Source organism: Apodemus sylvaticus, chromosome 3 (genome assembly GCF_947179515.1).
Source record: "Apodemus sylvaticus chromosome 3, mApoSyl1.1, whole genome shotgun sequence".
NCBI classification, from domain to species: Eukaryota; Metazoa; Chordata; class Mammalia; order Rodentia; family Muridae; genus Apodemus; species Apodemus sylvaticus.
In genome coordinates, this window is record NC_067474.1 from 134,119,967 (window position 1) to 134,133,367 (window position 13,401).

The 13,401-nt window shown below is 52.7% G+C and overlaps 1 protein-coding gene across 1 annotated transcript; it reads left to right on the forward strand.

Annotated features, from left to right (window-relative positions):
• The first annotated feature begins 4,758 nt into the window (after nt 1–4,758).
• Cldn19 (claudin 19) lies at nt 4,759–11,827 on the forward strand. The gene is made up of 5 exons (XM_052177195.1): nt 4,759–5,128; nt 6,229–6,393; nt 6,494–6,578; nt 8,455–8,607; nt 9,331–11,827. Exons 1-5 carry the CDS (start codon nt 4,906–4,908, stop codon nt 9,377–9,379), a joined length of 675 nt encoding a protein of 224 aa, XP_052033155.1. The 5' UTR covers nt 4,759–4,905; the 3' UTR covers nt 9,380–11,827.
• The last annotated feature ends 1,574 nt before the right edge of the window (nt 11,828–13,401 follow it).

The following is a 13,401-nucleotide window of genomic DNA, read 5'->3' on the forward strand; positions in this document are numbered from 1 at the left end:
CTCAGACTGAGATAGCGCGCCAGTAAACTGATTCACCACAGGCTCACTGCTGCTGTAACCATTACTGCTTCCCTCTGTCAGACCTGGGTGAAGTACTTGCTGTCTTGAGGCCTAGAGGATACATTAAAAGGCCTCAGAGCTGCCCTGGGCACTGGTGCTGAGAAATATTCCTGAACTTGAAAGGATGTGACCAAGTTGTCTTCTCACCAGGACAGAGAGGTAATTCATGTGCTGAAGCCAAGATGCCCAAGAATACTTGCAAAAGAATTCTTTTTCTTTTCTTTCTTTTTTTTTCCTTTTTTTTTTTTTTTTTTTTTTTTTTTTTTTTTTTTGGATTTGGTTTTTTTCAAGCCAGGGTTTCTCTGTGTAGTCCTGGCTGTCCTGGAACTCACTCTGTAGACCAGGCTGGCCTCGAACTCAGAGATCCACCTGCCTCTGCCTCCCAGAGTGCTGGGATTACAGGCGTGCGCCACCACCGCCCGGCAGCAAAAGAATTCTTATACAGCACCTGACACAGTAGAAGCAATTCCACATTACAGAACTCAGCACTGGTCTTACTGGTGTTTCAGAAGTTTCTGTATCGGGGCAGATGGCTTTTATGATTTCTTTTTGTCTGGCTGGTTGGTTGGTTTTTTGAGACATGGTTTCTCTACATGCTCCCACCGTCCTGGAACTCTCTCTGTAGACCAGGCCTGCCTCAGACTCAGAGATCTGCCTGCCTCTGCCTAGGATTAAAGGTGCACCATTTGTGCCCGCCTGGCTGGCTTTTACAAATTCAACACATGCTAACAGCATGTGTTGAGAAACAGCAGACCGCCTCTATTGAGCTCCCAAAAGGTAAGGTGTTTTCAGTGACAATAGGACAAGGTAAATGTATGTAATTAGGCTAGGAGGCCCATTCAGAAGCAGTGGATGGTGGCAGGGTCCCAGCTGAGACACAACTGCATGTGCTTGGTCTGTGTTTAGGAAAACATGTGATTGTACAGGTCAGCAATAGGAGGAAACTAGCTTAGGATGGAGACAGCCTGTAGGAGTGTCACAGGGCACACGGAGCAACTCAGCAAGCCCAGGGCAGGTATGAGCATTACTCTCTGGTGCTCTGGGAAGGTGCAGATCTGGGGTAGGAGTAGGGGTGGGCACCAGAGACCTGTGTACAGTTTCCAAGGAGTGAAGACACCTTTGGACTGCCCCTTGCACTGAGAAGTGTTCTTGCCCTGGTTAGACTGTGGAGACACCTGAGACTCCTGGTGCAGCCTTGCATTCCTTATGGGCCTTGGGAAGAAAGAAAGCAATTTGCCAAGTGCAGTGGATGGGAAGATGTAGAGGATTATGGGATTCCACTTTGGCCGTTCAACTATGCCTGGACAGGCAGAGCAGTTTGGGGTGGCACAAGGCTGGGCATCCTGCTTTCTTCCTGTGTGGCCCAAGGAGTCATTTCTGTCTGGAACCTGTGGTTGTGTGGGAACTTAACCCAGTTAGGGGTGGTAAAGCTGGCGCCACTTCTGAGCCTCTGACTTCCCATCCATCGCAGCTGTGGGAAAGGTAATAGATTGCAATGGACTGAGGCAGACTCTCTTAATCAACCATGAAAAGGGTGGGGGGCCAGTCTCTGGTAATTCATTACAAGAGAGGCAAAACCTATGACTCTTCATACCAACTCATCAATGATCAACACATCCCGACCAAGGCCGCCCCTCAGTCCAGCAAGATGGTGAAAGAGGTGGCAGCCAGTTCTCGCCCTTAAGCAGTCTGCCATGGCAGGATGAAGTGAAACCAGGGAAGGTTCCACCCTAGAGCCAATACCTTGGGAACAGTGTGGATCAGCCACAGTTCTGACCATTTATGAGCCTAAGAACCTCACGAACCAGATAGGAAATTGGTATCGCCGCCATTTTTCAGTTGAGGAATCAGACTAAGACAAACTGAGGACCTGCCTAGTGTCACACACTTTGCAGTAGCCAAGGAAAAGCCAGTGCCTTCCGGAAGTGAAGGCATTTGATTGATTGATTTTTAAACTGTGACTTGCGTCTACCCCAGGCAGTTCCCATCAGCTCTGAGGAGAGGCCGGGTAAGGAACCCTGAGCCGCATGCCTGAGAGTCACTGGGCTGTAGAACCACCGAAAACTGTGGCTTCCCTGGGGCAGAGAAGCTATGCTGGCTGCACTAGGGAACTGTAGCTTCAGGAGCAGGTCTTGAATTCCAGATAGCTTTGAAACATTGACACAGGAAGGCTACTGGCGAAGCAGAGAATGTTCAGGAAGAACAGACCCAAATCTCAAATGGCTACGGAAAAAGCAACTGAAAGAGCTTCCGGGGATGATATAAGAATCGGGGAAACGTAGCCCGGCGGTGGTGGGCACGCCTTTAATCCCAGCACTTGGGAGGCAGAGGCAGGAGGATTTCTGAGTTCGAGGCCAGCCTGGTCTACAGAGTGAGTTCCAGGACAGCCAGGGCTACACAGAGAAACCCTGTCTCGAAAAAGCCAAAAAAAAAAAAAAAAAAAATCATGGAAATGTACGCTGCATAGTGGTAGATTAACCCAGCACTCTGGAGGCAGAGGCAGGTGGATCTCTTGAGTTCCAGCCCAGCCTGGTCTACAGAGCTAGTTCCAGGGCTACACAGAGAAACCCAGAGAAAAAAAAATAATGGAGGCTCTGGGTTTTCGGTGTCTGGGGATGACCTGAAGGGAAGTTCAGACAGACAGGCTTCCTGCTGCCCCTCGGGCTTCATATCTGGGACACATTAGCTCTGGGGACAGTGACCATCATCCCCTCTACCTCAGCTCTCACATGTCTGGAGACAGGAGTCACAGCTAGTGTTCAGTGTGGCCCTGAGGCTCCAGAACTCAGGGATCTGACCAGCATGCCCAAGGTCAGAATGAGGCCTGTTTCTTCCTCAAGAGAAGTCTTTGCCAGAAGCCAAGGCTCAGCTTTGTGAGAGAGGGCCTTGTCTGGCCTTTCCAGTGGCCAGTGTAGAGTTGCTACCAGTGCAGACCCTCTGCCTCCCCTAAGCTTCATGCCAGCTTGGTGAAACAGTATCTCTTTAATGACGAAGATGCTGCCCCTCCACTGATTAGTAGGGAGCATCTTACGAGGCACTCCCATCCCTACCCCACTCCCTCCAAAAGGCAGAAAGGCAAAGACGTGGGAGGAGGCCATAGGAACCAGCACCGTACACATCCCAGCTACCTGCCTAGCCAGAAGTTCCGCCTTGAGGTTATCCAAGTCTTACTGCCCCCAGGAGTCTTTTGCTTGTATCTCCTGCCTCACTCTGGGCTCTGGTCATCTCCTCTGTTTCCTTTGGTCTTATCTTTCATGGCAGGAGAATTGGAAGTCTGAACCATCTGCTATGTCACCCTTCTGGACCCCACTGGTATTCTGGGGATTGGCAGGCTACTCTAAGAAGCAGGTCCTTGTGTACACAAGAAGTCAGGGGGACCCAGTGTGTAGCACTGTCTACCAAACAGCACTTGCCCCTTACCCAGCTTCCCCCAGGGCCCTGGAGCTCAGAGCTGGAGCTGCAGGCCATACCAGGGGCCCACGCCCTGAGCAGGCACATAGGCTGGCCATTGTCTGAGAGTGCCAGGCACCCACGTGAAGAATGCAAGGCAGCAGGCTGGGGGTTTGTCCTTGCAGTGGGGGTTGAAGGTGTGGGGGAGGAAGCTGGCCATGTCGCAGCTCAGGAAAGGCAGTGGGATGGATGCAGGGGGTGCAGAGAGGCGGCTGGGAGGCTGGAGCAGGAGCAGGGGTGTGACATTCTGCCTGCACCCATGCCAAGCCTGTGGGGCTGAAATGAACGTGAGAGGATTGCTAATGAGACCCAGGGGAGTTAAATATTCCCTGCTCCTGAGGGCTGAGTGAGAAGGGGCGGGCAGGGGTCTAGGAGCCTGCACCCCAGGAATGTGCAGAGGCCACTGCCCCTGCCAGGCTGCTCTGGAGCTAGGGGCCAGGGCCTGCTGTCTCAGGTCCCAGCAGGAGCTGCTGCACCAGCCAGCAAAGGGATTAACTCGCTGGGCAGTTCTCCTTTTGGGACAGATGCTGGCGCAGGTCTCCCCAGCTCCCCACCATAGAGGGAGGCAGGCAGGCAGCTACCACTGGCCCAGTTACTGTGGGTCCCTCTTCTGACTCCTTCCCCAGTTTGGCCTCCCCTATTTTGATAGACATGACTGCCAGATACCCAGGACTCTTCTTCCCGCAGCTCATATTTAACGGAGTTTCTGCACATCTGGCCTTAGAGCCCTGACCCAAAACTAACTCTGTCAGTGGTAGAGTGCTTCCCTAGAATGTACAAAGCCTGATTTCCATACTCAGCACACACACACACACACACACACACAGAACTCTATCATTTTTCCTGCTACAACTAAAATTTCTTTATTTTTCAGTCCTCAAGTCAGTGGGCAAGAAACCCCTGGTTCAGATCAGTCACCAAAGCACAGCAAAGTCAGGCACTGAGATAGTGCTTTCGGAAGGGATTAGGAAAATCCTAGGGCACTGGAATCACTCCTGAAGGGGTTTCCCTGGTTAAAGGGGGGAGAGTGACTCCTCCTAGCCCCTCCCTTAATTACTATTGAGGGGGGCAGGGGTACGCCAGCTTGGACTCTGGGTTCCGCCCTCCACTCCCAAGAAACTGGGCAAGGCCTCTGCTGGGGACTGGCTGTGGGCGGGTTTGGGCCTTTTCCAGCCCCAAGGCCGCCCCCTGCATTCTGGAATCCAGCAGCCACTGCCTTTGCTGGTCAGCCAGCCATCCCCTCTCCCCCTTTCCTCCTCTCCTCCTCTCCTCCTCTCCTCCTGGGCCCCTTAGCTCCCCTTCTGCAGCTGCTCCTCTCACCATGACCACAACGCTCCTCCAGAGCCTGGCCCATCTCTGAGTCCTGAGCCCTCCAACTCCTTCCCACCCGGGGCCATGGCCAACTCAGGCCTCCAGCTACTGGGCTACTTCCTAGCCTTGGGTGGCTGGGTGGGCATCATCGCCAGCACTGCCCTGCCACAGTGGAAGCAGTCGTCCTATGCAGGCGATGCCATCATCACTGCCGTGGGCCTCTACGAAGGGCTGTGGATGTCTTGCGCCTCTCAGAGCACCGGGCAGGTGCAATGCAAACTCTACGATTCCCTCCTGGCCCTGGACGGTAGGCCTTCGGTGGGAGGCAGGGAGGGGGCACTGACCGGGGGCTGGGGAGGTTGTGGGCAAGCTTTCTCCCAGCCTGTCCTCAGTGCTGGGTGGCACACTCCAGCCCCTGTGGGATTCCCTAACTTCTGTCCTGTGTACACCAGAGAGTCCAGGCCAGCCAGGTCTCTAGGCTCTGGGGAGGCAGCTCCCGGTCCTGACACCCACTAACCCAACCCTTGCTTCCTAATGTTCTCTTGTGTAACCAGGCCACTAATACACAGGGCATGGGAGGGTGGACTGAGAGGGTCTGGCTCTATAAGCCTGTTAACATTCCCCACTCTTCTCTCCATATTCCTTATTGACAGACATGTTGACACACACACAACCAGGCATATACACCTCACACAGCTGGACACCACACACATACACACACCACACAAGCACTAGAACACAACCATGTTCACAAATGCACACGTGCACACACACACACACACACACACACACACATGGTCAGACATCATCACAGCTCTGACCTTGAGGACCATCGCGCCTGCACTCTGACAGGGCTGGAAGCAGAACTGCCCACCGGCCAGTCCCACTCACACTGGCCTGCCTCCCTCAGGGATCTAAGTCTCCTGAGCTGCCTGGGGCCGAGAACTGATCAATCACTCATAAGGAAGGAGGGATCCTGCTCCAGGGATGATTGGCAGCTGGGTTTAGCTGGTCCTCACACACTTTCAGCTCTTCCTCTGGTAATCCTGAGTGGTGGTACTCTGCCCCGACTCCTGCTGCTAGAGGGTGTGTCAGGCCCAGGGGAAAGGAGCAGAAGAACAAATTCAAACAACCCCATCACTCAACACCATTCTGAGGAGCCAGTAAGGGCCGGTGGGAAACGTGGTCAGCAGTGACAATGACCTCACTCCCCCATCTCTCCTCACTCTTGTCTCTTCTCACAAGCAAGCAAGTGCTCAGGCCTCTTCAGGCTTCTACCAGAGCCCTTCCACACCGGCTTCCTTCCATTTCAGGTCTAACACCTCCATTTTGCACCCCCACTCACCCTACCACCACCCCTCTCCAAGTTCCCCACTCCTGCCTCAGACCCTTCTCAAACTGCCTCAGGTCATATCCAGTCAGCAAGAGCCCTGATGGTGGTGGCCGTGCTCCTGGGCTTTGTGGCCATGGTGCTCAGTGTTGTGGGCATGAAGTGTACTCGGGTTGGAGACAGTAACCCTACTGCCAAGTCCCGCGTGGCCATCTCCGGAGGTGCTCTCTTCCTCTTGGCGGGTGAGTGCCCGGCTCCCTCTCCCCTCTTGACCATGCAGCTAACCCACCTCTTGTGACTGGCTGGGCCAGGCAGAGCTGAGCACCCCTACTTGGTCCTTAGGTCTCTGCACTTTGACTGCTGTCTCCTGGTACGCTACCCTAGTGACCCAAGAATTCTTCAACCCCAGCACGCCTGTCAATGCCAGGTGAGTTCTGGAGCTGGGCCTCCTCCCTATCTGTCCTACCCTGGCCACGGGCTGTCCCTTGGAAGAGGAAATAGGGAACAGGGCCCAGCTGGTTTCTAAGAAAGGAGAGCCTGAAGTCTAGCTCAACATTCTCACTGGGTGACCTGGATCACTTGTGACTTAACCTTTTCCTGTCAAAACCAGATCTCCTGTGGTTGTGAGGACCCAAGAAGTGATGAGGAGAGGGACTTCACCTAGGGCTCAGAACACCTGGGCTTGTTTTGCTTCTGCTGGTGGCAGCAGGCCAAGATGGCTTCCTGGAAGAGGAAGTTGAATTGGATAGTCGTGGGGGTGGGTGGGAACAGGAGACAGGAGAAGATAGCTAAGATAAGAAGAGTTTGCCCCTCATCCTGGGTAAGGCTGCCGCTGCCCTCTGCTGTGTGCAGAAGAGCAGGGAGGACAGTGCAGCCTACTGGCTGCTGCCTTGTCTCCAGCAGGGGGGCTCTGGCTGAGGGAGGTAGCTTTGGGAAGCAGGCCATTTGTAAGACCGAAGTCATGGGTGGCTGGGGGAACCGGCAGGGGATTTCAGAAGGGCCTGACTCTACTTGGTTTTTCCCTTCTTTTCAGTTCAGGCAAGAGCAAAGAATGATAGTTCCCAGGCCAGATGTCCTGCTGGCTCTGGGGTGGAGGGAGATGAGAAACCATGCTTGGGCTGTTTCCATGACAAGGGACCATGGAGAAGACAGAGAGGAGAGTTCAGACAAGAGAGTTGTACTCTGGGTGGGCAGCTACAGCACCAAGGCCAGCCATACGAGGTCTAACCCAAGGAGCCAAGCTGGGACTGAGACCATCTCTTCAGGACTCTCAGGGCTGCCTAGGCTGGGTCTCGAGAGCGCAGCTGAGCCTGTCTGCCCTCCAGTGCAGATTAAAGAATCCTCCTGCTGTGTGTGTGTGTGTGCATGCAGCATGTAGGGGGTGAAGGGGAACTACAAGACAAGCTCCTCAGTCAGGAGGTTCTATATGAACAAAGAGCTGGAAAGGTGTTCTAAGGGAGGAAGGCCTGTGCCAAGCCACAGAGGTGGAGAAACCCTGGGAGAGTCAGGCTGGCAGGCAGGGATGTGGAGAGAGCAGAGGGCCAGGCAGAGGGGCAACCATCTCCAGAGGGCAGGTAAGGAGCAGCCCTGGCTGGATGCTGTTCTGTAGGCCAGACCACAACCAGGGGAAAAAGAGACAACAGGTTGTTCCACTGTGTCCATCTGATCTCTGCATCCACCAGATGAGGAGATGAGCGGAACTGTCCGCCCGAGGCTTGAGCTGTGTGGTGTGGGCTTGATGGTGAGGGACACAGGGTGAGCACTCACCCTAATTTATGTGGAGAAAAGGAACAGACCTGTGGGGCTGGAGAGATGGCTCAGCGGTTAAGAGCACTGACTGCTCTTCCGAAGGTCCTGAGTTCAATTCCCAGCAACCACATGATGGTTCACAACCATCCATAACAAGATCTGACTCCCTGGAGTGTCTGAAGACAACTATAGTATACTTACATATAATAAATAAATAAATCTTTAAAAAAAAAAAAAAAAGAGCTCTGACTGCTCTTCCAGAGGTGCTGAGTTCAAATCCCAGCAACCACATGGTGGCTCACAACCATCTGTAATGGGACCTGATGCCCTCTTCTGGTGTGTCTGAAGACAGCTACAGTGTACTTAATCAATCAATCAATCAATCAATCAATCTTTTAAAAACATTTTTTAAAAAATAAAGGAAGAGGCCTGTGAACCTGTGAGCTCCTCTCGGTGTGACAGGTGCTGAGTGTGGGAGAGAGGACCCCGAAGAGGCTTGGGTGCAGGCAGGACAAGGATTTGCAGCCTGATACAGTCCTCTCTACTCCTTACAGGTATGAATTTGGTCCGGCTCTGTTCGTCGGCTGGGCCTCTGCAGGCCTGGCCATGCTAGGTGGGTCCTTTCTCTGCTGCACATGCCCAGAGCCTGAGAGAGCCAACAGCATCCCACAGCCCTATCGCTCCGGACCCTCGACGGCTGCCCGAGAGTACGTCTGAGTCTGCCTGCCCTGCCCAGCCCCTTTGACCAGCAACCCCCTTGCCCAGAACTCAAACCAGACTAAACAATACCCTGGGCAGGGCAGATGGGGTATGGATCCCTTGAACTCAGTCTGGGGCTCCAAACACGTGGTCCTCAACTGGGGCTCTGAGTCCCAGACTCAAGACACTCAAAGAGAGATAAGAGGCAAGGCCCAGTCCACACGTGACCCAGTAAGGACCAGGCCTGTTCTGTTTACACCAGAATGAGTACCAGAATCTATACACTAGTTTAGCCTCCGGCTCCTTCACTCGTCAACTTATTTGCTGAAGGACCTGATATAGGTGGGCCCTGAGAGCCTCCCAGCCACAGAAGGATCTCGGTGCCCAGCACTTTGGGCCAGCCAGCCTGCCATACCCCATCCCGTTCTCACAGCAAGCACATAGAAGTCCTCTGGGCTAAGGACTGCCTCCACAACAGACCCAAGGACACTGAGCTTCAGAGACCTGGAGGCACACGGCTCTCCAATCTGTGAGAGCAGGCCTTAGCCTCTGGCAGTCAGTTACTGCCCATACAGGTCACAGGGTCAGAGGTCAGACTGTCACCCCTACCCCTAGAAAGGGGCCCCAGGCAGGGCTGCCATCAGAATCCTGTTCCTGGGCCTGAACTCAGCAGCCTGGCTCCTCAACCTTCGCCCATCCCACTAACCAGCTCTCTCTCTTTTGACTTGCAGACCCGTTGTTAAGTTGCCCGCCTCGGTCAAGGGCCCCCTGGGTGTGTAAAGGCCAGGGTCCCAGCCAGGCCCTGCCCCCTACCACCTCTAGACTGTGTGTTTGATATTTTTGGAAAGAGAAGTGAACATTCAGTCCCAAGTGTGATGTCATCCTATCTGTTCCCATGCGCCTAGGGTGTGGCCCAGACTAGAGAGGCCAGAGCCAGTTCTTGGGGCTACTGAGGTGGGTTCCAGGGTACAGGCAGAGCAGGAAACACTTAGGGTTCCTGCTTTGTATCTCTGCCTGCCCTGCCTTGGAGTCTGGTACCAGAACTTCCATGAAGGACGATCACAGCTCCCTTGGAGGCCTACTAAAGTCTGGCCTAGTAAGGGAGAAGGACCCCAGGGTGAGGGAGGCCCTGGCCTGGAGACCATTCCATAGGTAGAATGTTCTAGGCCCTCTCTTGGAGCCCTCCTGAGGGAAAAGACAGTCTCTGTGAGGCCCAATTGGGGTCTGGGTCAAAGCTGAGTGAGGGAAGCCTGTAGGAGCTCCCTCAGTGAGGAAGGGAATGAAGAGGGACATGGCATGAGGCCGGCCGGCCGTGAGCCAACTCCAAAGCCCTCAGCTCAGCTCTCACCGTACTCCTGCAATGACCGTAGCCAGATGGCAGGGCTTCAGGTCCTGAAGACCAGGTATGACCTACTAGGAAAGGTTAAGTGCTTTGAGGAACTGAGGGGAACCAGGCCAGGTAAGCAATGGGTCAGCAGTGTCCTGCATCCTCAGGCCCCTATCCAGAGAGTGCTGGCCCCAGCCGTCACTCGAAGGCTTTTGCCAGACTCCATCCACGTCTGTGCGTCTCCTGGGACGAGGTGTCCACCACCATCTCTTGCTTCCCACATGCTTCCTAGCTGGTCAGCTAAAGCTGGCCTTTCTACTTGCAGCCTCTATCCACATCTCCAAGTTACTGAATCTCCAGGAGTCAGCTCAGCCTCTTGCTTCTGTGCAGTCTTGAGGGGCGACAGTGGGGTGGGAGGCAGCCAGCAGGTGCCCGAGAGCTGCTATGCTCAGGCAATCATATATCAATTAATCGTCTGGTTAATGGCAGCCTCGGCCCCCAAGGTCACTTCTGATCCTAAACAAGTTTCCCCGAGTGAGAACCACAAAAGAGCCCTCTCCTGATGCCTGAAGCCACCAGGTGACCCTTGGCCTTGGGCGCACATTGGAGTCAATTAGAAGCAGATGCCCGGCCTCCACCCAGACACAATGACCCAGGTGGTCTCCTGGACCCAGGCTTCCAATTCACAGAGCTCCTTCAAAGTGTGTGGTTCATATTCGGGGTAACTCCTAAGGCCCATACTCCTGACCACTCTGAGGGATCTGCAGAGGGTGGAAGGAGCCTGCCAGAGGAGGGTGGGGGAGAGGCAAGACTAGAAAGGAAGTCCCATCCACCTCCTGCCTTTCCGGAGTCCAGGCCACTGGAGGAGACGCCTATATCCTTCCCATCAATGTCCCTTTGTGTTTAATGACTTTGAATCCTGTCCCGTGTAGCCTGACTAACCCAGAGTTTGAAACCTGTGAACCAAGTGTGACACAGATATCCCCTCCCCGGGTCTGGTACTTAGCAGTCCATGGTATTTGGTTGTGAGGCTGGCAAGAAGCCTCATGATTCCTCTTCAGTCTGAGGGTTGGGAGGCTTGAGATTTGGTGGGCGGAGGCGGGTGTAGAGGCAGAATGTGCTGGTTACATCCTGTGGCTGTCAGGAGCAGGCTTGAGAGTGCAGAGTTCTGTGCAAGCACAGGACCTGGCCGTGGGGTGGCATTGTCTGCCCCACTATTAAAGAAGCTCATTCACCCATACTGGAGACTGGAAGGGCACACAGTCACACACCTTTGATGATTTTCACAACTAGTATACACCCTGATTAAAGAACATGAGGTACCGGGGGTGGGAAGGAGAGTGCAGGAGAAACCGAGGGAGTTTAAAGCTAAGTTTGTGGACTGGGATCTCGCAGGCATCTCGTGAAGCAACCCCATTCAAATGTCCAGTGTGTTGTTTACTATTCTAATCTCAAGGCGGAAGGATCCAGGAAAGACCTGGGAAGAGGAGGCTCAGACTCAAAAGGGATGGTTCTAAAGCTACCGCCGTCACTTTTTTAGTCCCAGAAGTGAAACTGGCAAGACATTTTGATTCTAGAAGGACCATAGCTACGTGTTCAGTTCCTGAAGTCCCAGGCCCTGGGGGAACGGACCAGGAAGCCACAGCCTGGGAAATGAGTATGACCTATAGCCGAGACAATTTCAAGAAGTGATTACTTTCGTGTTACATAACACGGTAACTTCGTGTGATAGTGATGCTGAATGTAGGCTTTTTGATCCTTATCTGGCAGAGGTCCGCCTAAAAGGATGGCTGGATTTGCTTTCACCTCTTAGAACAGGTGATTCCTGGGCAAGGAAACTATGATGTTGGGAAGAGCCAGCAGCTGGCAGGCTCCACTGTACCTGTTTGTATGTTTGCTAATGAAAGAAAAATAAGAAATAAAAAAGTTTTTAAAGACGCCCCAGTGTTTGTTGGCTGCGTCCGTCATTGTCCTAACTCTGACCAAGGGACAGAGACTTTCATGTCTCATGCACCTCAGGACCCTTCACTGTGCCTCTCACCATCTAGGTCCCCACCCAGGTCTACCAAGTATGACAGGTGACAGCATGTGAAAGTCTGAGAAACACTGATGCGCACTGCAACATGGGGATTAACTTTGTTATACATAATGAGGTGGCTTCCTGTTTGATTTTTTTTCCTTTTCCTTTTTTTTGAGACAAGGTCTCACTATGTGGCCCTGACTAGCCTGGAACTTACACTGCAGACCAGTAGGCCTCAAACTCACAAGATTCCCAGCCTCCCAGCTGCTTCACTCACTGTCTTGCTAGGCAGGAAGACTTCAGAGCAGCCAGCAAAGGCTTCTGGAGAAGCCTGCACTTTTCTTATTAAAATCACTGACACAAGAAAAAAAACTGTTTTTATTTTTATTCGTGTGCATGTGTTTTCGATGATGTACGGCATGTGAGTGCAGATACCAACAGAGGCTGGAAGAGGGTAGGGCAGTAGAACCGGAGTTTATAGGTTCAGTTGCCAGTACCCAAGAGAAGTGGGTGCTGGCAACCAAACTTGGGTCCCCTGGCAGCAGCAGCCAGTGCTCTTAACCACTGACCCATATTTTTAGCTCAGCCAAATTTTGAGATGGGATCCAAACACTTGTGATTATCCTGTCTCCACACCCACATGTTGGGATTTTAGGGATGTACCACTACACCTGTTTGATGCAGTGCAAGGCACTAGGGACCAGACTCTGGGCTTTGGGCATGCCAGACAAGCGCTAGGCCGACTGACCTGCATTCCCAGCTTCTCCACAAGAAATGTCAACATTGTCTTTGTGTGAAAAATGGCTTTGGGATTCTGATGGGGATTGTGATGATATTGGACATGTTGGACAGGATAGCCATTTTCATACTTTCATATATGCTTCCAATCCATGAGTGCAGGGAAATATCCCTTATTCTATTGCCTTCGGTTTCTCTGTGTTTTAAAGTTTTTATTGCACTTGTCTTTCCATTCTTTGGTAAGTGGCCCTGCTTTCCTGATCTCTTTCTTGGCAGGCTTTTATGTATTTATTTGTATACAGGAAAGCTACTACTTATTGTTAGTTGGCTTTGTATCCTGCTACTTAGCTGAACTGTTTTCTGGGTGGAGTCATTGGTGTCTTTGTTTCAACACAAATGCTACTTCGTGAAAGCAGCCTTCCTAGCCCAGGATGAGACGTTAGCTGAGACTGCAGCCTTCTGCAGACTCTCAGGGAGCTAATTTTATCTTCAGCTGCCCTTACCCTCTAAACTTGCCTGTTGATTTTTCTTTAGATAATGTATTTTTCTGATTACAGATGTTCAGCTGGTTCATTTCTCTACAAGCACTGTCATGTTCTGAGTTATTCTTGAGGGTTAAGACCCAGTGCATGGACACAGTATAGCTCCCACACCTGCCACACTCTTCTGGTTCTCTCTCCTTGCTGGTTACACAATAGCTTTGTCTTCTGACATTGG